A 23849-nucleotide genomic window follows, 5' to 3' on the forward strand; every position below is an offset into this window, starting at 1 on the left:
CATGTAGTCGTTCATGAATATTTATTTGTATATAAGTAGAGATTTAATTTACGTATATATTTAGTGCACATAGCCACGTTACATGGCGTAATTCTAAAAGTAACAACGCAACTCTTATTAAACATAACTGATTAAAATAATACCACGTTGATTTATATGTTTGCATGCAATGCATATGGATTAATTAAGCGTCTTTTACGCATATTTATGTACTATATACCACAAAAGAGAGACGAAATCTTTTAATACTGGACAATTCAAACATTACCGAACTTCAATGTTCGATGTTCGAGAAAAGGCTGTGATTCTACACTCATGAGAAATATATTTATACATAAGAGACACCAATTTACATTATTTAGTTTCATTATTTCAAGTATTACGAAAACAAATTGTTTTTACTTTGTTGCATAATCGAATCAATCTTTTATACTTTCCTTTCAAAAAAAATCAATTTAGTTAATATAATCGTATAGCTGTTCTAAACATTTTACCTTAATTATATGTATATCGTTTTGATAGAGAATCGTATAACAACAATTAAAACTACAATAACATTGTGTTAAAAAGAAAAAAAATTTAGCTGAATATATACATTGTTGAAAAGCAAAATAGAATAAAAACAAAACTTTTAAAAAATAAATGTATATTTACTAAAAAAAATACCAAACCAACTATTAATTTCGTTAGTTGACCTTTTTTGTATATAATAGCAAAGCGTGTAACAATGTTGTGACTCAATGTATAAAGCCCAAAAAAAAAACCTCACCTGCATATCGGTATCTGTTTCGTAAATTAAGTTTTTATGACAACAGTTTAAGTTTCGTTAAGATGGAGTTTCGGAAAATTCCACCCGCAAGTGTGGAAAAATCGATTCCTCCTTGATGGAAAAGGATTTGGTGAATGACGTTTCGCGCTAAAATTCATTTTGAAGGCTCTATATGGAAAATCATTTGAGACGTGTTTCTTACTTATCGCTGATTGCAAACTTCTTCGAAATGCGATTCAGAGTTTTTGAGGACAGTTTTAAGTGGTGTCCGATTTGCTTTAAACTTATTTTCAGAGCTCAAGTTAAGACGTAAATGAATACATGTTTCAGCGATTTGGAAAATTCCACCCACTAAAGTGGTTAATAAGCAACTTTTTGTTAACCATCGGATCGGCGTCAAACTCCTTTTCAAAAATCTGCTCAAATTCATTTGAGGGGTGTTTCGCACTTTTTGCAGAATCTATTTCTTCTTGCTGGAAATGAATGTCGAAGATCTGGTGGGTGACGTTTCGCGCTTAAATTAATTTCTAAGAATCCAAAAGAAAAATCGTTTGAGACCTGTTTTACATTTTTCGCTTAAGACAACTTTTAAACGGCTGTGCCATTGCGAAGTGTACTTTTTGGACAAATTATCGGGTAACCCATCGAAAACGCTTAAACTATTTGCAAGCCTATCAGGAATATCCCAATGTTGCGGTATACGGACAACGTGTACATAAGGTTATGCGAAGAAAACCGATTTTTTGTCATTATTAAAAGCAAAAACAGAGCTGTAAAAAACGTAAAATTAATTTATTAAATACATAACATACGTTTACTTAGAGATAACCTATTTATCTATAATATCCCACAGGGTTTAGAACTAGACGAATGGTAAACGAGAACATATATTGAGCAGACTACGATTCCTTGTGATCAACGCCGAGGTAAGAATTGCCTAGGAAATCAAGCTCCGCACTATTGGCAATAACGCGTGCGATGTCGTGGGGTAGTAGGTTTAGTTCTATATTGGCTGCCGCAGTAGGCAACGTCTCTATTGCATGCGGTTGTTGCTGTTGACGCAATTTGGTTGAGACGGCGCGTCTCACCAACTTTTCTATAAACATTCGAAGAACGTGTGCTAAAAGTGTGATCGCTAGGGACTGCGAAACACCTGGGACGCTCTGTTCTGTATGTAGGACTATGCCTACCTCTTTGCACATGTCCCGCACAAGCTGAGTGGCAGCATCCAGCTCCTCAGGTGGAGGTAAATATAGCATATGATGGTTTAATGGATTGTCTGTTAAATTTGGGGGCCCCTGAATCCGTGAACTGGGTGGAGGTGGAGGTAAGTTTTGCACATCAACAAACACTTCATCGTCCAATCTATGTGTCCGACTTTGCAAGCTTATTATCTTTTTAGTTAGCCAACTATCTAAACGGGACCTTGAGGTGAGACTGCAATATTCCAACAGTTGTGATTGGGGATCCTCTTGCAGCTGTTGTTGAACACGCTCTGACAACGGCAAGACTGCTGAGGATGCTTTTTTTCTGGCAACACAAAGCACTTTTAAAGGCGGCGTGTATCCGTGTAGACGTGCAAAGGCCACAATTTCACGTGTGCTCCAAAATAACTCCCTTCCACTGGTATGCAGGTGTTGCAGGCGTAGATGTTGGCGCATGCAGCGTAACAAAGTACGCCCTCGCATAAATTCGAAAAACCGCTGGCGCAAAGCGGGCTGTGCCATGAATGCTGTCAGTGAAAGAGTACCAAAGGGAAACTCCTTGATCGATGCGCCTGCTAATGGCAGCCGCCGAAGCAAAAACTCCACAGCGCTACGCATATTCTGAAACTGAATGCCGCAAAAAAGATGTTCGAGACTCAAACGTTGGCTAAGCGGCGGTGCAAGCGGGGGAGGCACTTCCTGGCTACTCATGTTGGCATAGCCGTGATCGTTTTGAATGCATTGCAGAATGTGCCACCGTTTGGACAGCTGCTGTGTTGGCTGCTTGAGCAAACTAAGTTGTGGCTTGAGGAGCGACTGCTGCTTGGCGGCCTGCTTCAACTTTGATTGCTGCGGGTCAATAATGTATAGCTTGCCCTCCTTTTGAAAGATCACGTTCTTAAATTGCGATGCTGTGTGTCCTTTACGCAATTGCGTAACCATCGCTTGCGGCTTTTTGTTACTGGTGTTCCCGTTCATGGATGAATAAGCAACGGCCAAACATGGACTAATAGCAGCAGAATTATTGACGCAATCAAGGCGCAGTGGCACTTCACTTGGCCCAAGCTGCTCTGCAGGCTGTTTTTTTATCGGGCTGCTCAGCTTTAACGACTCTGAGACAAGCGCAGTGGGGTCAATATGCTTCAAATCGTCGCTTAAATCGATATTGTTGACAGAGGCAGTTAAACTTTCATTTAGATCTTCTTTTTTCTGTGCTATTGAAATGGTCAACGGCGTGGAAGTATTCTTAATCAGCGAAGGCGCACTTTTTCCGGCTGTTGTATGTGGCTCTTTCTTTACAGTTCTTGGCGGTATCGTGTCTACTGTCGCAGGCGCATCGGAACGCAACCAAACCTCTACAGTTGTCTCGCCCCCCATTGTGTGCAAACCGCACATAGTTTTGTCCAAAACGATGGTGTGCATTAATTGGACTGGCTTCTGCTGCAGATGCTCCTGAAAGTAAAGTTGAATTCGCATGGGGAATTCACCCCAGCCGCGACGTGTCAACTGAAAGGGGGGAGAATGCACGTCCACAATGTCGTTGGGCCGATACGAGTGATGCAATTGGAAGCGCACCTAATAAATGAAATGTTATGGTTATACGCTGACAACAATCGAGCGCTCTCCACTTACCTTTTTTAAATACGCTTCCGGTGGCTGCGGCAAGTTTTTGCCCTGGACATAAACCAGCCATTTGTAAGCTAGCGCTTGGCCGTTTCGGACGCTCGAATCAGCGTCTCCTAGGTACTTAGAGGTGTTGCCTACCACAAAGAAGAACTTGTTTTTGTTATTCAGGCGTGAGGCATTAAGGGCGGATAACGTGGAATCAAACTCCTTTTGAGTCTTATAAGCCTGTCTGCTGGTGCAAGGTTGTTCTTCACAGCTGGTCACATTCAGTTCATTTTTGTTCTCCTGCTGCGAGTGATCCGTAACAATACCCTGCTCCCGAATTTTCTGCTGTCGTCTACGCTCTGCTCGGCGATTAGCAGGGTTTCGCAGCCGTATTGTCTGCTTCGCCAGCGTTGCAGCTGTGCGCTCTGGCAGGTTTAATTGCAAAGGCGCAGGACGCTTACCCACAATTTTCTTAACTGCCGGATGCAACGGCAGTTGAGCTCCAGCATGCTCAACCCCATCTCCAAACAACGTGTCTCTGGATCGCACCCTAGACACGTCTGCAGCTGTCAACGGTACTTGTTGCTTGATATAGTACTCGCTGACGACATGGTACCTCAATTTGTCCAGTAGCTGGCGTGCCTGATAGAGGCGCGCATCAATCTCGCTCAGCTGTTGTTCCTTAAGGGTTAACTCTCTTTGGAATTCGGCACGCACAATTTCCTCAAATTTTTTTAGTTGCGCCACGCTGTCAAGATTAAGGCCAGTTCGAAGAGGGCTGATTCTCTCAGCCCGCTGGTTAAGGGCCTCGCCATCCTCTTCGTTTTCTTGCTCACGCTTAACACGCTTCTTGTCTTTGGAAGCACTGGTGGGGCTATCGTAACCGAACCCATAATCGGGATCATGATACTCACTGTGCCTTCGTTTCTTTGGCGCTGTCGTTGATTTTGACGGCGTCGCCGTCGAATTCTCCATGTGCGTGTGAACGCTATTGTTGTAGCGGCACACCCTAAGGACTTGTATCACCTAGGTCCAAAATAAAACAGCTGAAATATGATGTTATGCTGTCTTTTGCACATTTATGCTTCTGTTGGTACTAAACTACCAAATTTAATAAATAAACGCGCAAAATGTTTGTTTTTTGTCTAGCATTGTTGATACTAGCCGATATATCGATATATTTGGTATTTTGGTATCCAGCACTGTTTTTGGAGAGTCATCTCTAAGGCCACCCGAATTTCGTTACGCAGCACTGCTAGAATTATCTGGGTTTAACGCGGGAAAGAAGAGCACGACGCATTTGCACTAAATATTAACATAGTTGCAATTGTTACATTGATATAAAAAGACTGCAACATGGTAGAGCGGATTGAAGACTTAAATCTACCTAATGCTGTGATTGCCCGATTAATTAAAGAAGCCTTACCGGAGGGTTCCAATGTAAGCAAAGAGGCGCGTGCCGCAATCGCGAAAGCAGCGTCTGTTTTCGCAATATTTATAACTTCGTCCTCGACGGCATTGGCGCACAAGCAGAACCACAGGACCATTACAGCCAAGGATATTCTGCAAACACTCAACGAACTGGACTTTGAAAGCTTTGTGCCGTCCTTAACACAAGACTTGGAGGTCTATAGAAAGATGGTAAGGGACAAGAAGGAGAGCAAGGCCAAAAAGGATAGCAGCGCCGGAGATGCCATTGCCAGTAGCAGCTCTGCGGCAACTGCCGCCGAAAATGAAGACGCCAACTAATAAGAGCCAAAAAGCAGAGCTAAAACTGTCGCTAGTAACATTTGGTTACGCACTACTCTTAATGAGCATTTAATCGTGTTATATATATATATACATAATAGTGTGTCAATACTTGTAAGGGATATGTTTCTAGTATAGTTTACCTTATAAGTAAAATGTAAAAAGTAAGCAAAATACATGTTTCTGATACATCATTGTACATATAAAAATTCACTTAAGACGTGTTTCACACTTTTTACATTTTTTACGATAACCACCGCTCTTGGAAGAATATGAGGATCAAATATTTAATAAGACGCATGATTGGATAGCCATTGATTCCAGCTTATGGTTATTCACATAAAGTAACTACAGTAAATATTTCAGGTTTCTAGCATGTATATCCTGTAAATATTTACAAGGAGCTCATATTTAAATCGGTATTTCTTTGTTTTAATCACCTAGGTACTCCTAGGAATCCAGTTGTGTAAATGCAGATGTAAATCGAGCGTATTCTTTAAGGTGACTTTGATATACGATTTTTACTTATACGATTAATCGATAGCCTAAAAGTATCGTTTGACGTTCATCTCAAAGAAGGCATCGTTAGACAAGTTTTGTGTTCTATTTCATCCGCCGAGAGTCGACCAATTTTGGAAGCCGACAGAGACTGATCCAAAATAGAGCCGATTAGACGATTTTTAGATATGTGAACTACTTCAAATATTTACTTGTATACAAGTCAAAAAGTATTGTTTGCTCTATTTGCAATTTGTATACTCGTAAGAGTTTTTTCATGGTTTATTGAAATACAATTGTTTGCTACTGCATGTTGCTTGCTTTAAATTTATTTTATCCTGAGAGAGATGGGTGTCACCGGCTTATGGAAGCTAATAGAGCCTTGTGGAAAACCAGTGCCTGTGGAGACATTGGAGGGAAAAGTGCTTGCCGTTGGTAAGAGCTATATTTTAATTAATTGTGCAAGCCTAATTGATAACCGGCAAATATTTAAATGGAATGATCACATCTTATATACAGATATTTCCATATGGCTTCATCAGGTTGTCAAAGGTTTTCAAGACAGCAAAGGATCGGCACTGAACAATGCGCACCTTTTGGGCCTATTTCATCGCCTGTGCAAATTACTGTACTACCGTGTGCGGCCGGTGTTCATATTTGATGGCGGCGTGCCGCAACTAAAGCGCGATACAATAGTCAGTTTATTTTGCTTGTTGATCTGCAACTGATTTTACAAATGTATCCATTCTCTTTTTTGAATTATCAGGCGCGCCGCCAGCAACAACGCGGCAAAATCAGCAACGAGGCTGATCGCATACAGGCACTGCTGCTGCAGTCGTTGGCCAAGGAGAAGGTGGTGCAACAGGCATTGGGTACAAATGCAGAGCTACTGCTAAAGTCGCCATCAAAACGGGCAGTTACGGGAAAGTCCAGCAAAGACGATGAAGACGATCTCTTCAAGTTGCCAGAACTGCCAGAAGCATCCGCTGCTCAAATCGGCGAATCGGACTGCGAATTAGATAATCAGGAGTTCACAGGTGGAAACACAACTTCGGACAGTTCCTTTGATGAGTCAACCGCACGGCATACTTATAATGCCAGCTTGCAAGGTATCGATGTACGTAGCCAGCACTTTAAAAGCCTGCCAGCCGATATACGGCATGAAATACTGACAGACATTAAGGAAACGCGCAAGCAGTCGTCCTGGGGTCGCCTCCATGAGCTCCCAGCACGAAGCAATGACTTTTCCTCATTCCAAATGAAACGCTTACTAAAGCGACGCGCCGTTCAGGAAAGTCTCGAGGAAGCGCAACAAGAAATGGGCGGCCACACTCTGACGTATGCAGAGCTGTCGGAGTTTTTCAGCGAAGAAGGAATTGTAACGCCCACAGCTATTGAGCAGAGTACGCGTCAAATAAGTTCCGATGAACACACAAGATTCTTGTTAGTACGGGATCTTAAGAAAAAGACTATGGAGGATAGTCATAGAATGGCGCACAAAAGCTTTGAGACAATTGCCGAAGAAAGCGCAGCGTTTGCTTTGGAATCTGATGAAAGTCCTAGTACATCGAAGAAAACTATAACCGTGAAAAAGTCGCCCCCACCTAACAATACACTCAATAAGGAACCGGGCGCTGCACCTGATGGTGATTATGAACTAGCATTAGCATTATTTCTTGATGAATCAGGAAAAGTGTACGACGAAGAGGACTACAACTATAATACGGATCAGGACTTGCGCCTAAATCGCGAACAAAGCAAGTGCTTGCGCCATGCTGCCAAGGGACCAGCGCGAGCGTATATGATTGAATACGCTGGTATGAACGACGAGGAGGTGGAGAACATCATGGAATCAACACAATTGAATGATACTCAGAGCTTAGAGTGTTTTCTGCATAACAAAAGTGCTGATGATAAGATAACAGAAGTTGATATAGTAAATAATTCTATTGAAAAAGTCAAACAACTCTCTTTGGCTGTTGAAGGTAGAAAAAATGAAAATCTCGAGAAACCAGATTCAGTTCAAGCCATTGATAGCGATACTGATTCAGACTTGGAAGAGGTTACTGACACAAATGAAATGCCTGCAAAAACTGTCCTCGAAATTTGTGTAGGCATTAAAGATCAATTGAACCAAGAGGATGATCTCTTTTCGGACATTTTTAAAAATGATGACCAGGTAAACGGTAGTGGCCTCCAGGAAGTTGATACAGAAGACACAAAGGATACTGAGAAAAGTAACATGTGTGCGAATCAGGCAGAGCATAATAACGAACGTGGCACAGATTTGAAAATTAAGTGCAAAAATGTTGGCAAGTTCATCGATTCAAATGATTTGAAAGTAAAGGAAAGTGAAGAAAAGAAAATCCTAGAACAGAAGTCAGTTGAAACTGTTGTGATACACGACAAAGAGAAACAAACTGACTTTAATGCAAAAATAACAGAAAAGGAAGTCGAACTAAGCTCTATTCTTTCTGATCTTAAAAGGCAAACAGAAGAGATTAAAAATACTAAATTCGATCTCTCCGAAGAAAAAGAACTGCCGGATGTTGGTCTGACCTCAATACTTAATGAGCTTAAGCGACAAACGGATGAAGTGAAGAATATAAAGCTGGAGTCTGTTAAGTTAAGCAATAGCATGGTCATTGAATTATCCTCCGACGATGAGGCCGCAAAAGAAACAACCTCTCCCATATCCAAAGATATTATTGAGCTTTGTGACAGTGATAACGAAAAGAATCGCACATCGCCAAATAAGACTCCCAGCAAGAACAAAGCAATAACCGATTTCTTTCAGACTACATATAGTATAAAACGCACTCCCGATAAGCCAGTAGAACCACATATTACTCCTCCCGCATCACCAATGGTACCCAAGCCATTCTACGTAAAGCGTACACCAAAATCGGAACGTAAGGGCGCAGTAAAGGAGCTGAGAGACAATTCCGTCTCACCGAATACAAAATCTAGCAAAGCAGCAAAATCGCTGTTTAAAGAAAATGAAGGAAAGGATATGGCAAAGCCAGCTACCACCAAGGTAAAGCTGTATACATCTATATTTCAAGAACGATAGTCAAAATGGAAGATAGATCTGTCAGCTATTTGCTCACCATATAAATGCGTAATTACTTGGTTTATTATAATCAGTAAATATGTTTGTGTTTGCAGGATATCCTACAAGACGCAGCGGAAGCTTTAAAAGCTCAAAAGACAGCCGAGGAACTAGAGACAATGGCTACAAGCTTGGCCCAAGAGCGCCGTGAGTTGGAAGCCGAACGTAATCGACAGGATCGAATGGGTATGTCCATTAGTCAGCGCATGAGCAACGATTGCCAGGAGCTGTTGCGCCTGTTTGGCATACCATACATTGTGGCTCCAATGGAAGCAGAAGCACAGTGCGCCTTCCTCAATGCCGTGGGGATTACTAATGGTACCATAACGGATGATAGCGATATCTGGCTTTTCGGTGGTCGTACAGTATACAAAAATTTCTTTGCTCAAAATAAGCATGTGCTTGAGTTCCGAGCCGAACAGATTGAGCAGACATTTAATTGCAGCCGCGATAAGCTTATTCAGCTTGCCTGTCTCGTTGGCAGTGATTATACCACAGGTCAGTTAGAATATGCCACATCTGGCAAAGCGTTGTCACGAAATTATGTTTTCCAGGCATACACGGCATTGGGGCTGTGACTGCTCTTGAAATACTCGCGTCCTTTTCGACATTAACTCCAAACACTGGACCTACAACCTCGTCTCCATCCTCCAGCAGGCCAGGCGCTGTGTCCATGCAGTCTGTGCTGTCCACTTTAGTGAGGTTCCGAGATTGGTGGCAGGCGCATAAGAACGCTAATATACCTATCGGCAGTTCTGCACGTCTTTCGCTGCGCAAAAAGCTCAAGAACATCGAGTTGCATGAGGGGTTTCCCAGTTCGTCCGTAGTGGAGGCCTACTTAATACCCAAGGTGGATGAAAACCGTGACGCGTTTAGTTGGGGATCTCCAGATATTGAGTCTATACGCGAATTTTCGCGTAAATTCTTTGGCTGGACCACCTCGAAAACAGATGACATTCTAATGCCGGTCATAAAGAAAATCAACGAAAAGAAGATACAAGGCTCGATACGCAATTATTTTACAGCGAAGAGTGCGCTTCGAGTGCAGCAACCACAGGTCAGCAAACGTGTTCAGACGGCAATCGATAAAATGTCTGGTAAGATTGAGACGGAAACAACGGAGCAATTGAATCGACCAACCCGTCGAGCACGTAAAAAGAAGGCACCCGAACCGCAGGAAGATGCAACAGACGAAGATCGTCCCGCTCGTCCAAAGTGCGTCAGACGGAAAGCAACGACAGCAACAGCCACAGCGCACAAAGAGGTAATACCGCAGAGAGAACGAGATTTAGAGCAAATGCGTCAAAACAAGGCAAAGGCAGCAGATATCTTAAGGGCAAGTGCCAAGGCTTCCAAATAAATGATTTCCACATTTTGCTTAAAATATATTTTTATTTCCCCTGTAACTTCTTATGGCGCTCTCGTCTAGAATAGTTTTTTTTTTGTTATTTACCTTCATGCCAGTCGACTGTAGCTTTGTTCGACTTAAACAGTACTTAAGAACTCAGTACTTTGAAATAAAACTCAAAAGGGCAGCTATACAAACAAAAATTTATTGTTTAACGTTTAAATTACCACAAAAAAAAAAATTACCTTAAGATATGTTTAAAATTAAACCTGTTAAGCGCGTTCAGTATCAGCGTTTGCTTATAGATAAGGATCGAACATTAAAACGTTTGCAGGGTTTTCGAAAATTAAGGATAATATTGCTAAAAACAGTTTTTGCACTGTTGATAAACGTACAACGCAAATCACAGTATGCGACAAGCAATCAGGCACTTCAATCTTTAAAGCAGTGTAGAGAATGGTTGACTGATTGCTTAGTATCATTACAAAGATTGCACCATAAACGCTCTAAATGTAAGATTATCGTTCCAAATATTGAATATAAGAAGGGTTCCCAAAACGTTTTAGGAAGATACATTGCATGCCTGAAGAGAGTATTAAACAATTATGAAAATTATCAAAGAACCATGCACCCCCTGGCACATAGATCTACAGCCAGAAATAATTTGAAAAAAATGTTGTTTGAAAACATGGGAGTTATGCAACTAGCGATTGAAATGTTTAGACTCTTTATGCAAATGGGCAACAATGTGTTCATCAAAGCGAACGAAAAAAAAATGAGTTCAAAGAAAGTTCAATGTTCGAGTTCATCAACGGGGCAATGCAACAGTGGTCAAATTTTTCTAGAACAGAAAGAAAATACTGTGAGTTCACTATCTAAAGAGGAAAATCTCAACAATCAATCAATCGAAACTCGCACTTCCCAGCGAGACGAGGATACTATTTCCGGCATTGATCAGGCGGCAATTAATTCCTCATCTAGGAATATTGACCAGTCTTCGAGATCGAGAGGAGGTGGAAGAGTCTCATCACAAAATTTGCAGATGTCCAGAATTGATCTCACATTTTCAGATACAAGTCAATTGTATTTAAAGGGCTTACAACAACTTAGGCATAAAATAAGTTCAGCTTCCAAAATCAAATTAAGATCCGCAACTAGCCACTTTAAGTCGATGTTTAAACTCCGTAAACATCACGAATGGGAAAAGCAATCACCGAGCATGTCCGTCGTTTCAGAGGAAATAAAAGCGGATACAATGCAAGACACAGCAGCCGCTATCATTAATAGCTTGTTTGATTATAAAAGTGCACCGAGGGCTATGATAAAAAAAAGTTCAAAATACATAAGCAACTTTGACCTCCATCTTCATTTATATGAAGAAAAAAAGGACGATGAGAAAGTGGACGAGGTCTGGCAAGATTTGATTAGTGAGCATAACCAGCAGCTGTCAGCGGCTAAGGATAAACTGGTTTCCGATATTAAAGAGGACCTTAAAAAATTTTATCTAACAAAAATGCAGTTGCTACTCCAAGCTCAAATTGGTAAATTACACCAAATTAAAAAAAGAAGGTTGCACGGCAAAAGCGCAAGCACATTTAGTATGAGGAATTCTACTGTCAAAACCGACTGGAAGAGTATGGAGAAAACTGAGATTTTGCAAAGAATGCATAAAATGTTCTTTACCACGCTGCGGAAAAAACTAAGTTGCCAACGTAACAACCCTAAGATACGAAGATTACACTCACTGATTATGTCAGAAGAATTGCCAGTAAATGCGTCTGACCACGATATATTGAAAGAATACGAACGTGATCCGCACTTTTATAATGTTCTAATAATGTCACATAATAAAGATTCAGACCAAGATGCTGGTATGTTAGCCATAATTGAACACAACTTTGATAAAATCATGTGCCGATTAGCTCGTCATAAGAGGCAGAAAAGGATGTGGCAATATTCTACAAAGTGGAGACAACCAAGCTTTCATCATTTTTCATGGTACAGGGATGATTTTGAAATCCTTTTGAAACAGGAAAAAATCGGTGAATCTGCTGAGAGCAAAAATGTGTTAGTAATAGATGATTACTGTAAAGTGGAGCGAGCCAAGTGGGCCAAGTACTTTGCCGACCAAGAAAAAACACCAACAATGCTACACTTAGAAGACATACGCAAGCAAAAACGCCAGGTACGTTCCGCTCAAAGGAGAACGGATCGAAAGTGTAAGATAATGCAGAAGAAGAGACCAAAGACAGGGAGACCCCTTACCGCGCTGTATACGGCTCCCCGTTTAACACACCGCATGCGTCAGGCCGTTGATCGAATTGCAGAAGAAGCACAAGTATCCACTGAGCAAGGCACAAAGAGTGAAAAGCATTCTCCTGACCTTAAAGCGAACACCATGCCTTTATCGGAAGAAGTAGAAGGACACAATATTGCAGACGTTCTTCTACACTCTGCGTCCTGGACCAGTTGCTGCAGTAAATGCCGAAATGTTGACGAAGCGATGTCATCTGGATCGGCACTTGAACAATTCTTTCGCACACATGAACAAATATTAACATTGGGGAACAGTTTTTGCAATGGTACCTCTGCACAGTAATTTTGGTAAAATACAAATTATGACTGTTGATCACGAATTCTAGAAATATACATACATACTATAGATAGTATATTAATTTATATATTTTATTGAATTCTAATTTGCGTATTGCTGTAATTAACGTTGTATTCTAAATTCTTTTTCTTCTTATTCTAAATTCCCATACAATACAAAAAGTTATCCCGACAACCAACATAAACGCGTCTAAGGCTCTCAACATAGCACGGAGTGGAAAACAATTCACCTGTCAACTTATCCGACCATTGTATCTGACCATTGCCCAAATTGGACAGCACAATTCGGCCATCCGTAGCGCAACAAAATACCAGATTATCGCTGGGTTCTACTGTCATTATTATGGGTGTCGCATAGACTGGGCCTCCAATATCCACTTTCCAATGAAGCTCAAGCGAAGTATTTTGACCCGTGCCTGTCTTACATCGCAAACAGTACACATGATGATCAATGCATCCAAAGAGCACAAATGTGTAACCCATGTGAGTGGGCGGAGCCTTGACTACCAGCGAAGAGAATATATTGCCCTCTGCCGCATGCGTAGCCAACTGAAAAATACAAAGTAGAAATATAGAAAATGATATATTTTTTCCGGAACATGAGCTTACAATTTGTCCGCTATTTACATCGCAAGCATGCACACGACCGGCTACTTCGGCACAGACAAAAATTGTGGCACTGGAGTCCAGCAAGACGGGAGAAGCGAAAAAGGGTTCTTTACATTTATGCATCCACTGCACCGAGCCATCCAATAGCGAGACGCGTGCATATCCACCATCTAGCGTACATATAATTACGGCTTGATCCTTGGCCAGTTCCAGTGGGCTAGCAAAGATAGCCTTTTTTCCTATGCGCATGCACCAGAGTACTTGCTGCCGTTCCGTCGACAGGCACATGACATTATAATCTTCTGCATAGCTGCAGACGACTATGCGGGATCCATCTGATGACAGGAAAGGCTGAGCCTTAATCATCCCGCCAATTTCTACATTCCATAAAATAGCGCCAGTCAACGGGTTGAACCCATAGAGGCAACCGTCGTAGCAGCCCACCATGGCGAGCTGCTCGCTAAGGAATGTAACTTTGCATTCGATGCGGTCAGGTAACTTTATTGTGCTTTGCTCTTGACCCGTCAGGGTATCTAGTGTGCGCAATAACTTCGAATGGGCGCCCACGCACACATACCGACTGTCGAATTGGGCAACCGGCGAATCTATGCACTTGTTGAAATTTACCTTCCAGTAGAACTGGAAGTGTATGGCAGGCTTTTCAAAGCGCGTGATGATTAAGCCGCTGCTTGTGCTGCTGCCCGCCGCTGCACTGACTGTAGAGCTCAAAAGTGGCTCGATAGGCTTAAGTTTGGTGTTTTGGGTTACCAGTTTGGCATTATCTAGGAAGAGCAAAACGGTGCGTAAGCTCACTTTTTCGTCTAGCAGTAACTCAAAAAGGTGTCGCTGCTCGTCGTCAATGCACATCTGCAAGCCAATTTCGCGACACAGCGTTATGGCATGGAAAGATGTTCCGCCAGCATGTCGGAAACTCAGGTCATAACCGCTAAGATTGGTTAGCGAATCAGTCTGATCTAGCCGAAGTTTTTTTGCTGTTCGCTCATTTTGCACATCCACGCACTCGAGCCTATCGTGTAGAAAACTTTTTAGTATATCTTGGGCTGGCTGCGCTAGGAGTGTACACTCCTTAAGCAAAAGCGTCTTGTCCAGCTTGCCATGTGCATTGCAGGGAAAGTGTTGCAAGTAAACGAATCTGTCCGGTTGCTCAGCAGCCATTAGTTTGGTTAGTATTTCAAAGGTCTGCGCCCTTCTCTGTACCTTTGTCTTAGGCTCGAGACTTCGAATGCAACAAATTAGCTTTTGTAGATCCTCCAGCCATAGACAAGTAGCCAGTTCGCAGCTATGCAAGCATTTCTCTATTTTGCGCGTGATGAGTCCTGTAACGGGGGTAATCAGTAATCCTTACATCTCAGTTTTTAAGTCCGTCATACCCAGGCTGATGCGGTTACCTGCACGCTTAACCACATCATTGGCGCGTTCTTCATAAGCTAAAGAGCCATCTTCAAACCGTCGTACAAAGTCGCCGGTGGCACGATAAAGAACAGAAGAATTTATGTCCGTGCCGTTATCTAAATCATCAGTCTCCGGTATGTAGCAGCGACGTGTGGCACTACCTAACCAAAGCTCACCACGGCCAACGTTTTGAAGGTTTCGTTTGGACTGGAACTCAATGCGCAAAACAGTCTGATCGTCAATGGGCGTTCCTAAATGGACGCGCGAATGAAGAGACTGTAAAACATGCATCATGCTCCAGCATGAAATCTCTGTGATACCATAGATGTTACAGATTTGTTTTTGGAAAAGCACCTGTGGCTCCATCCACGTGGCCAGCTCGGAACTGGACGGGAACGGTTCACCACCTAGTAGTAACACTCTAAAATAACAAAGCACTTTAATATACTTCCGATTGGGTGGAAGCAGCACCTACCTCAGTGTACTGGAACTGTTTAGTATCCGTTCGCGTATTGCGTTCGCACCGAACTGTCGAAAAAGTGATGGTGTCATTTGTAATACGGTGATGCCGGGCGTGGTAACACTCGTTGGAAAGAGGGCACTCAAGACGCGTTTGGGTGACTCGCGCATAGAATAGTGGGTAATAAGCACTGCGGCACCATTCTGCATCGCCAAAAATAGTTCCACAACAGATGGATCAAAGGTGCAGGGCGTACCCAGGTAAATAATGTCAGCCATCGAAATGTTGAGCTTTTGACTATTTAAAAATAAAATAGAAATATTAAAGCCAGCCCTAATTAAACTAAACTAGAGATAATTAAAATATTTAAAAACCGGGTGTTTTTCGAAGAAGAGAATTCTTTTTTTCTTAACTAACTCTAATAAGTAATTTTATTTTTTATTATTCAGTCAACCAGAATCGAAACCTCACCTGAGTCCCACTATATTTGGTGCTATGCATTCGTAAGGAACATGTATTAACTTTGGCGCTCCTGTGGTGCCAGTAGTCGTAATTGTGTAGCACATGTTGGGTGGCAGAGTCCCCTTTGCCTCAGGCGAAGGATCACTAGCGGTATGCTTCAACTTGAACAGTTTGTACTCTTCGTTGTAGACCAGAAAGCTGTCGAGGTTCTCAAAGTAAACAGCACCCACAGGCATGTGACCATTGACAATCAGGTAATCAATGCCAGCACGGCACATCTGCCAATGTAAAGCCTTCGACAGCATCATTTTGTCGTTGCAATAGAAGTGACATTTGTGATTCAGTATACTGAAATGTTGTATATTAGTTAAATAGGATAATGACGACTGTTCAATTCGGATTTCTACTCACGCGAGTATCAATATGCATGACGAGGGTGTGTGATTGGCAATGCGAAAGGCAATTCCTGTGCCCTTGGGCACTCCGTTGCGTCGCAATCGTTCCAAGATTGTCTCAACGCTACTTACAGCCTTGCGGTAGCTAATGGAAAAATCCTGCGGCTCCATCCGTTTTATAATAAAAGGCACGTCCCCAAATTCACGCAGCCGTTGTATCTCGAAGAGCTTCTTAGGCTCTCCCACAATCGTAGGCTCAATGTCGATTTCTGACTTGAACTCGATTTGCAGTGTTTCCTCTGAGCCGGGATCGTGTTTGTGCTCGACACTGGCCTCAGCGTGAATAGCCGGGTCTGTCTGAGTATCATCTTCAAGCTCGATTTTAATTTTGAAGGATTCCATTATCGCCAGGCGATGGCTTAGATCTCTGCCATAAATAGTTTAGGCTTTACACATTGCTTATTACAAAAATCACAGATAAAACAAAAAAATCTATTCTATATATCTCAGCATGATGACCTTGAAAAGGTAAATCAAATAAATTTTAGTTTTAAGGCTCAAGACGATATTAAGCGTATTTATTTGTTTTTATTTTGCTATGTTTTGCATTTTCAGCTGTTTGCTTGGAACAATCGATTTCTTGCTCACACTCCGATAAGTATTCTAATCGACTAGAATATTCATCGTATTATGAACATGCAATCGATTGTTCCAATCAAACAGGGTTATTCTTTTGGATTGGCGGCTATTTTAAACCTCGCGAGCCGTCTATCAAATAATCAAGTGCATACTGTCAATTTTAACAACTTCAAGCTTTTGTTGGGTATTAGAGCATATGATAATAATGCATTGTAAATTATAGATTTTCTGCGCGACGCTCTCGTGTCACTCGATGGGCTTTAAACATTTTTCCGATATTAATCTGAACGTTTTTCAGCGATTTTCGAAATTCCACTCGCAGCCGTATTTGCGTAACATGGTTTTAATAAAGTTGTTAGTTTACCAACCGATGCGGATCAAAGGCAGTATGAAAGTTTATTTTCCGTATAAGGATTCTCAAAGCTAGAAATCGTCATCTAGTAATTTTATATCTCATGCAAATGTGTGAATAAATTCTTTTGTTTTATTTTTTAAAGGGCTTTAATCATTTGTTTTGATAGCTAATGTACATAAGCATTTTTACAAGAGTTGGATAGCGTTGGCACCAAAACAGTTTTAAAAAATACCCGCAAAAATTGAATAACTACGTACGGAAATTCATTAACAGTAAAAATTATTCAAAAGATTATGAAATTGTTATTCATATGTTATTCATTAAACTTATTCATTAAACATTAATTGAAATCTGCTACATATCTACACATCTTTGATATTTAGAATATTAAGTATATTGTTTCGAATTAAAATACCGGTAATGTGTGTAACCTGAGCTTAGACTACTATATCTTTTTCATAACTGTTTTTTTGAGTTCACAGATAGAGCCTCTTTACTCATCCTCGTGTATTCCTGCTGCATGGTCGTGCGGCAATGTTCGATAAGCTTCTCCATATTTTCCTTTTCATACCCATCCGTTGATATCTCAGGCAGTATTTGTATGACAACATGTCCGGGCCGGAAGCTTTTCTTTTTCTCGTCAAAAAACGAGTATTTCGACACGACGACCGGCTGTATTGTGCACTTGCTTTGGAGCGCAATGTGAAATGAGCCCTTTTTAAATGGCAGCAATGTCTCCTTGGAATTGCGCGTGCCCTCCGGAAAGACTAATATCTTGCAGTTGCGCTCCCGTATAGCAATCGCCTCCTTTTGCAAGGAATTAATAGAATCGCTCTTCCGCGATCTGTTAATATACAAAGTGCCCCAGAGCCAGGCGCCAACGCCAAAGAAGGGCATGTAAAGAATTTCCTTTTTGGCCACCACGGTTGCCCTTCCAATCACCGGCCAAAGATGAGCCAGCACGCACAAGTCCAAGGCGCTTTGATGGTTCATAAGCACAACACTCCCGTGCTCCTTTTTTACGTTCTCCACACCACGCACTTCCATGGTTATACCCATTAGCCGGCACAGCTGCACGAAGCACCAGGATGGTATACTTAAAATTTTAAAAACGAAATCAGCTTCAATCAAAGTTCTCATGTGCTTAACTTACAGTCCGTTTCTGTAGTCTCTCGGCCGCAGGATCATGAAAGGAATGCACAGAGTTACAATTGCTCCGGCTCCAAACAGCACAATAAACATCCTCATCTGGTAAGGTGCTTTGGCCGCAATGCTCAAAATTAGGGCGACAACGCAAGCGAGCCCGATTACCTCACAGGTACACGCCATGACAACAGTTTTATCTAGTACTGCGGAATTTTAATAGAATAGAGCATAAATAATACAAGAAGCTAAAATGAAACAAAAATCAAAGAGCACTAAGTCAATATATACAAATATATATATATATTAATACAGTTATTTCATTATTATTGGAAATTCCACCCGCAAGTATGTTTTATTTACCGATCCGATAGCCCTTAAACTCATTTTCAAAGACTTTCGTCAAATTCATTTTTTCAGAAAATGCAATGCTATCTGATATAAATGGTCAAAGAGTCAAAGATTTGCTGGATAATGTTTTGATTTAAAATTCATTTCCACAGATTTTTTGAAAAATCATTTGAGACGTGTTTCAGTATTTTTGCAGAATCCAAGCATTGTCTGTAGAAGGGCGATTAGAAAATATTTTGGGCAAAGTATTATGTTTGCGCAAAGAGAACTTAACTTAAGAACTTCAAAAATACGTGTTTCAGCGATTTTGGAAATTCAATTCGCAACAGTGGCAAACTGGCAGAAAGGCTTGCATAAAAGTGAACCTTTGTGAATATTCAACTGATACGTGTTTCATACTTTTCGCGAATTCCGCCCATCTTGTCGGAATTGTAAGTTTTGCACGATCAGCTTTAAACTTATTTTCATAGCCCTATCTAAAAATTAAAAGAATACGTTTTCAGAGGTTTTGGAATTTCCACCTGCGGAAAGATCTTTATGGGAATTCATTTGATATGAAAATGCGGCTCAAGGGTTTTATGAATGGCTTCAAGATTTTCACCACAAGACAAACATGGGCGGAAACTGTTGATTCCAAGATATGCTTGTTTTTTCGATGGACTTTTGACATATTTTTAAATAGAAGTAGTATTTTAAATTTTTGAAAAAAAGCACGGTAAGGCCGGGCAAAACCAGCTAGTGTATATCGTATACTATTTTTAGATTCAATATTTTAGCCTAATCCGGGAATATGTAGACGAAATATGGGTACATATCGTAAACCCACATTAAAATGTTTTTTTTTTTTCAAAATATTTTTCATTTGTTGTTCTGTATCAAGGGCAGCTATTTATAATAATAATAACAATTTCGTAGCGTAGAAATTCTGTATTTACAATGGAAGGTATCATTTTTCAAATTGATACCATTTGTAGGCTTTAGATAACCACATTATGTATATGTAATTTATATACAGTACATTTACGAGAAAATAAAGTGATATCTTTCACAGCTAAATCGATTTTAAACAGTTCTCCAGATAAGAGCCTGCCTGGCAACACAGGTACCTGCACGTATATTATAAATATTCCTCATAGTATTTAATAATATCATCTTTCCTTCTGGCGTTTTATGGTCTTGGCTAAAGTACAATATTGCTCTTGGCAGCAAAAAACGTTAGGGAGCAACTTCTTCTGTAAGCTTTAAGTTTGACGAACCACTCTTTTTTATTTTCCTAATTATATTCTGAGTAATCAAAACTACTTTGTTTCTGACTCACAATTCTAGTTGAGTTTCTTCATGCGCAATTGCTTTAGGCACGTCCGCAAAGGTCAGAGACTCGCACAACACTAAATGCCCTATCGTATCAGGTAAAGCCTTTAACAGCAAAACGACAATTACTAATGGTAAGGCGCTTATCAAAAATTCCCAATTTAGTCGAACGCAATATTTTGTTTAATAAAGGCACTGAACTTTGATATTATACTGATTCTTTGCAAACAGAACAACAACAACTAAGATGGCTCCACTCGAAGGCGCCCGATTAGGAGACATATTGTACCGAGCTCTAAATCACCGTGGAATACAACTCAACTAATTTTTATGTATGTGTGCATATTCCACATAATCGTACAGAAGTTCACGTATTTTGTACTCTGAAGAAAAAGACGTACAGAAGAGCGGTTTAGTCTTTTTCTTACCGGCGGTCTACACCCAAGAAGGTCCCTTCTTGACAATCTTATTTATTTTTATTTATTTATTTATATGTATTAATTTTTATTGTCTTATCATTAGAACATTTACTAGGCATAAATGTAAAATTTGAATGTGTGTATCGATTTTTTTTTAGATTTGCGGTTTGCGCGTGCTGTAAAAATATAAGATTCAAGCTCTTTTAGAGCTCGACTGCCAATTTAAGTCTCTTGAATATTAAAAATTTAAAAACTTGTTCTCTATGCCCAAAGAAAAGGGGCTCCAGATATGCTAAAAAACAGACAGGAAACAGATAAAAGAGAAATGTTATCAATGGTCTAAAGCAAAGGTAATTGTTTGTCAAATTGCAAATTGGACTTGCAGAAAGATATGGCTAGATCAATCCTTATTTAAGGTATTATTATTATGCCATCAAATTTCATTTGTCAATCCCAAAATCGAAGAGGATAAACAGAAAAAATGTTCCCTGGGATTGTACTTCAGTTCTTATCAAGCTAACCTGGCTTTAAGGGAAACAGTTTATCAAAGAACTGGGCAGCTTGACAAGCTTGCCAGTGAGGGATCCCACATCTGAGTCTTCTTAAACGAGCTGGTACACCGAATCGCATATATTCCGCGCTCCTGCACCAATACGTATCCCTCCCTATAAGTCTCTGGTTGAATCCTACAGCCCGTCAAGGAGTCGTTAAACAGACAGACTTAGTCAGGTTAAATCACGTACGATTTCATTCAGTGAAAAAAGACAACACTGATAAGATTATGGCATGATTCCCACAAATGTATATACATGCATAAATATGTATATTTTGAGACTTTAGAGGCGTAAAATTATATATATGTACATACATGCAAATTATTACAGCTGACAGAATAATTGGTTTAATATTTTCTAGCGATTTTAAGTACAAAGTCAAATGTAAATGTAAAAATTTTGCCAACTGGTCCAGCTGGAAATCTAAGTGAAATGCCAGACGAGATTGATTTATTTTAGCTGCCTGGTAATCAGGCAATTTCAAATCGAATGTCTTATTTGGCAGTGTTTTGCATATTCAAATACGAACAAGGTAGATTAGACGCTGTCGCGTGACTTGAATCATGCTGATCTTACCTTACAATATATATAATTACTTTTTATAGTTATGTAATTATTTAATAATAATAACGAAGAATATTCATTTATATAATACTTTACTAGGCAAAGTAGAGTTGAGGCATAACGAGACTTTGAAAACAGAAGGTAAAAGTAGTAGATAATCAGGCGCAACATGTTATTTGTTGAAAAGTACATAAAACAAATCGTAAGCAGTTTGAAGGGATATTTGTTGGAGGCATATTATAAGGTAGCTCATAACCACACCTTAGAGAATATTTAATGAAACGAATTGAGTGCGCAGTAAAACTATACTTTGGCTAGGATACTTGAAAAATTCTTTAACATGCGCGTATGCATACATACATACATGTATGTATGTACATACATACGCATGTGCCCATGGGTGGCATTTATATACAAATGTCAACAGGATGAATAAGGAGCACAAAGAAGTGGCATGCAAACAAACCGGCCTAGTATACCCACTTACTCAGTTATGGGGCTGGGAAGTAAGTGAATTACAAATATTCATCTCTTGCGTTTTTGCTCGAACTGTTTTTGCGTTATGCGTATGCCGCTATCAAACGACAACATTTACCGTTGCTTTTCGAATTTTTCCTATCGACGTAAATCGCAATTGAACCGTTGCACTACCACTGAAAAACAAACAGCTTTGTGAACATAACACGCGAGCCTTGACAAATATTGTTAATAAGGAAACTGTTCGTAATTAAGTTAAGTAGGAGGCAATTATTAATATGACCGAACAATCATGATCGTATAGCTATCCAATACAACGTCCCGCCAACGCTCGTGCTATACAAATGCCAGAATGCGACTGGTGACTTAAATGAGCTTTCGCATGCTCAACAATTCTTTTTAATGTATGTGTGCGCGCGCAATTGTGAAAATTAGAGGGGTGTGCGTGCCCTTCCTGCTCGTGCCTAAGCATACAACTCGTGTAATTTGAATGCTAGTCGTGACAGTGAAAAATGCGCATGAAGCGAATTAACTAATAAAGCATCGTTTATTATTCTCTGTATTTTTACCAATTGATGTATTCCATTTCATTTTAGCATTAACAAATTTTATTCAACAAGTGCTATGATAAGTACATACTTATGTTATTTCACGCAATCATCTCTAGATCCAAAAAAAAAAAATTACCCTATTTCAAACACATACAGATAAGCTAAGCAAGACCTCGTCCTACGTTTGAAACCGACAACCGCAACAAGTTTGTAAGAGACACACACAGACAATACATACATACATTTATCTGTATACATATCTAAACGATTAACAAATGATGTCCGGAGTATGCTTAAATTTTCAATAGTGTACGTAAATATAAATGCGTGTATGAGTACATATGTCTGCATACATACATTTATGTATGTATATTAGACAAAAATTAATTTAAACTACAAACAGTAGATAAAAATAACTTGTTACAATATTATTACTTTAAAAATGTCGCTGCTAATGATCATAATCTAGAATATTTTATGAGTTCTACCAAATTCTAACAATTGACAATGCGTTGCAAAATAAAGCCTTCTTCTTCTTCTCCTTTCCTTTTTATTCATAAAAAAAATACAATATCCTTGTGTAACCTTGAGTAATTATATCGTCTTTGCAACAAACTTTGTGATACATTGAAGTTTTGCCATCACCGGTTGTGCGAACATTTATTTTGATTTGAAGTAGAAGTTCATATTAATTCAGAAAAAAAATATCCAAATTTGCCTTTTGCTGCTATGGTAGCAAGCAAAGACAAGCGTTTGGCCCCATTGCTAAAAAAATATATTTAAAAAAATATTTTTTATGTTAACAGTGCCAAATGAGTCGAGAGTCGATAGCACTCTGAAGTAAGCGATGTAAGCGATGTTATCAACCCTCAGTTCAAATCATAGTCCTTAAACCAACAAACATGTTTTTTTGATAATTTGTGTTCTTCTAACCAGTTTTTCCAATTTAGCTATTTTCTATTGATATTTTTAGATATTGGCAGGAAAAATATCTTTATTTTAAAAAACATAGTTAGCCTGTAACATTTGGAATCTTAGATTTAGCAATTTCTCAATTAATTCGTAGATCCTTTTGTGCGTAAGCAGCAAATGGCACATTAATTTAAGAGTATTGTTTGACAATAACTTTAATAACACTTTAAGCTATATTTTTTAAAGTGCAATTAATGTGAATTTTATGTGAATATATAATCGTCAATCTAATATTATTGAAATAAAGTATTATTTTAAATATAGATAGA

At 39.8% G+C, this 23849-nt stretch overlaps 6 protein-coding genes and 2 long non-coding RNA genes across 17 annotated transcripts; 4 read left to right on the forward strand and 4 right to left on the reverse strand.

Annotated features, from left to right (window-relative positions):
• Positions 1–1542: 1542 nt before the first annotated feature.
• D12 (YEATS domain containing 2 homolog D12) lies at positions 1543–4756 on the reverse strand. Its single transcript, XM_002057540.4, has 2 exons — positions 3607–4756; positions 1543–3549 (listed from the first exon to the last, which is right to left on the reverse strand). The coding sequence occupies exons 1-2, from the start codon at positions 4558–4560 to the stop codon at positions 1669–1671; spliced, it is 2835 nt and encodes a 944-aa protein (XP_002057576.1). The 5' UTR covers positions 4561–4756; the 3' UTR covers positions 1543–1668.
• Positions 4757–4833: 77 nt separating this feature from the next.
• Positions 4834–5547, forward strand: Chrac-14 (DNA polymerase epsilon subunit 3 Chrac-14). The gene has a single exon (XM_002057539.4). The coding sequence runs from the start codon at positions 4942–4944 to the stop codon at positions 5332–5334; it is 393 nt and encodes a 130-aa protein (XP_002057575.1). The 5' UTR covers positions 4834–4941; the 3' UTR covers positions 5335–5547.
• Positions 5548–5565: 18 nt separating this feature from the next.
• On the reverse strand, positions 5566–5849 carry LOC138911256 (uncharacterized). Of its 2 annotated transcripts, none has more exons than XR_011416711.1 (2): positions 5775–5849; positions 5566–5704 (listed from the first exon to the last, which is right to left on the reverse strand). It is a non-coding gene; the product is annotated as an uncharacterized lncRNA (long non-coding RNA). The 2 variants fall into 2 exon arrangements; XR_011416710.1 differs by having other exon boundaries at positions 5566–5718; positions 5775–5836.
• Positions 5850–5925: 76 nt separating this feature from the next.
• On the forward strand, positions 5926–10328 carry mus201 (rad2 superfamily protein mus201). 2 transcript variants are annotated; one of them, XM_002057538.4, is made up of 5 exons: positions 5927–6267; positions 6352–6527; positions 6599–8869; positions 9001–9442; positions 9499–10328. In XM_002057538.4, the coding sequence occupies exons 1-5, from the start codon at positions 6180–6182 to the stop codon at positions 10302–10304; spliced, it is 3783 nt and encodes a 1260-aa protein (XP_002057574.2). In that variant the 5' UTR covers positions 5927–6179; the 3' UTR covers positions 10305–10328. The 2 variants fall into 2 exon arrangements, with proteins under 2 accessions (XP_015025239.1, XP_002057574.2); XM_015169753.3 differs by having other exon boundaries at positions 5926–6527.
• Positions 10329–10483: 155 nt separating this feature from the next.
• LOC26531260 (uncharacterized) lies at positions 10484–12971 on the forward strand. The gene has a single exon (XM_032437923.2). The coding sequence runs from the start codon at positions 10546–10548 to the stop codon at positions 12889–12891; it is 2346 nt and encodes a 781-aa protein (XP_032293814.1). The 5' UTR covers positions 10484–10545; the 3' UTR covers positions 12892–12971.
• On the reverse strand, positions 12957–16875 carry Aasdh (Aminoadipate-semialdehyde dehydrogenase). 2 transcript variants are annotated; one of them, XM_032437922.2, is made up of 6 exons: positions 16261–16875; positions 15859–16197; positions 15403–15684; positions 14924–15348; positions 13515–14851; positions 12957–13454 (listed from the first exon to the last, which is right to left on the reverse strand). In XM_032437922.2, the coding sequence occupies exons 1-6, from the start codon at positions 16644–16646 to the stop codon at positions 13044–13046; spliced, it is 3180 nt and encodes a 1059-aa protein (XP_032293813.1). In that variant the 5' UTR covers positions 16647–16875; the 3' UTR covers positions 12957–13043. The 2 variants fall into 2 exon arrangements, with proteins under 2 accessions (XP_032293813.1, XP_002057573.3); XM_002057537.4 differs by having other exon boundaries at positions 14906–15348; positions 16261–16874.
• Positions 16876–17345: 470 nt separating this feature from the next.
• On the reverse strand, positions 17346–22415 carry Agpat2 (1-Acylglycerol-3-phosphate O-acyltransferase 2). 6 transcript variants are annotated; one of them, XM_002057536.4, is made up of 3 exons: positions 22176–22415; positions 18392–18587; positions 17346–18334 (listed from the first exon to the last, which is right to left on the reverse strand). In XM_002057536.4, exons 2-3 carry the CDS (start codon positions 18565–18567, stop codon positions 17695–17697), a joined length of 816 nt encoding a protein of 271 aa, XP_002057572.1. In that variant the 5' UTR covers positions 18568–18587; positions 22176–22415; the 3' UTR covers positions 17346–17694. The 6 variants fall into 6 exon arrangements, with proteins under 6 accessions (XP_002057572.1, XP_015025285.1, XP_015025288.1 ...); XM_015169799.3 differs by having other exon boundaries at positions 18392–18629; XM_015169802.3 differs by having other exon boundaries at positions 22068–22415.
• On the forward strand, positions 18726–19416 carry LOC116651399 (uncharacterized). Of its 2 annotated transcripts, none has more exons than XR_004304389.2 (2): positions 18726–19163; positions 19223–19416. It is a non-coding gene; the product is annotated as an uncharacterized lncRNA (long non-coding RNA). The 2 variants fall into 2 exon arrangements; XR_004304388.2 differs by having other exon boundaries at positions 19236–19416.
• Positions 22416–23849: the final 1434 nt, after the last annotated feature.

The sequence above is a fragment of the Drosophila virilis genome, chromosome 4, assembly GCF_030788295.1.
Source record: "Drosophila virilis strain 15010-1051.87 chromosome 4, Dvir_AGI_RSII-ME, whole genome shotgun sequence".
Taxonomy (NCBI): domain Eukaryota; kingdom Metazoa; phylum Arthropoda; class Insecta; order Diptera; family Drosophilidae; genus Drosophila; species Drosophila virilis.

What these genes read in the sequence shown, in the direction of transcription:
- Agpat2 (XM_002057536.4), bottom strand. Translation starts at nt 18,567, where the DNA reads ATGGCGTGTACCTGTGAGGTAATCGGGCTCGCTTGCGTTGTCGCCCTA. An exon ending in AGAGACTACAGAAACGGACT is followed by an intron (nt 18,335 to 18,391) that starts GTAAGTTAAGCA and finishes TAAAATTTTAAG; the next exon opens with TATACCATCCTGGTGCTTCG.
- LOC26531260 (XM_032437923.2), top strand. Translation starts at nt 10,546, where the DNA reads ATGTTTAAAATTAAACCTGTTAAGCGCGTTCAGTATCAGCGTTTGCTT.
- Chrac-14 (XM_002057539.4), top strand. Translation starts at nt 4,942, where the DNA reads ATGGTAGAGCGGATTGAAGACTTAAATCTACCTAATGCTGTGATTGCC.
- D12 (XM_002057540.4), bottom strand. Translation starts at nt 4,560, where the DNA reads ATGGAGAATTCGACGGCGACGCCGTCAAAATCAACGACAGCGCCAAAG. An exon ending in CGGAAGCGTATTTAAAAAAG is followed by an intron (nt 3,550 to 3,606) that starts GTAAGTGGAGAG and finishes TTCATTTATTAG; the next exon opens with GTGCGCTTCCAATTGCATCA.
- mus201 (XM_015169753.3), top strand. Translation starts at nt 6,180, where the DNA reads ATGGGTGTCACCGGCTTATGGAAGCTAATAGAGCCTTGTGGAAAACCA. An exon ending in CAAAGCCAGCTACCACCAAG is followed by an intron (nt 8,870 to 9,000) that starts GTAAAGCTGTAT and finishes TTGTGTTTGCAG; the next exon opens with GATATCCTACAAGACGCAGC. An exon ending in TGGCAGTGATTATACCACAG is followed by an intron (nt 9,443 to 9,498) that starts GTCAGTTAGAAT and finishes TATGTTTTCCAG; the next exon opens with GCATACACGGCATTGGGGCT.
- Aasdh (XM_002057537.4), bottom strand. Translation starts at nt 16,646, where the DNA reads ATGGAATCCTTCAAAATTAAAATCGAGCTTGAAGATGATACTCAGACA. An exon ending in CCAAATATAGTGGGACTCAG is followed by an intron (nt 15,685 to 15,858) that starts GTGAGGTTTCGA and finishes ATTTTTAAATAG; the next exon opens with TCAAAAGCTCAACATTTCGA. An exon ending in AGGTAACCGCATCAGCCTGG is followed by an intron (nt 14,852 to 14,905) that starts GTATGACGGACT and finishes CCCCCGTTACAG; the next exon opens with GACTCATCACGCGCAAAATA.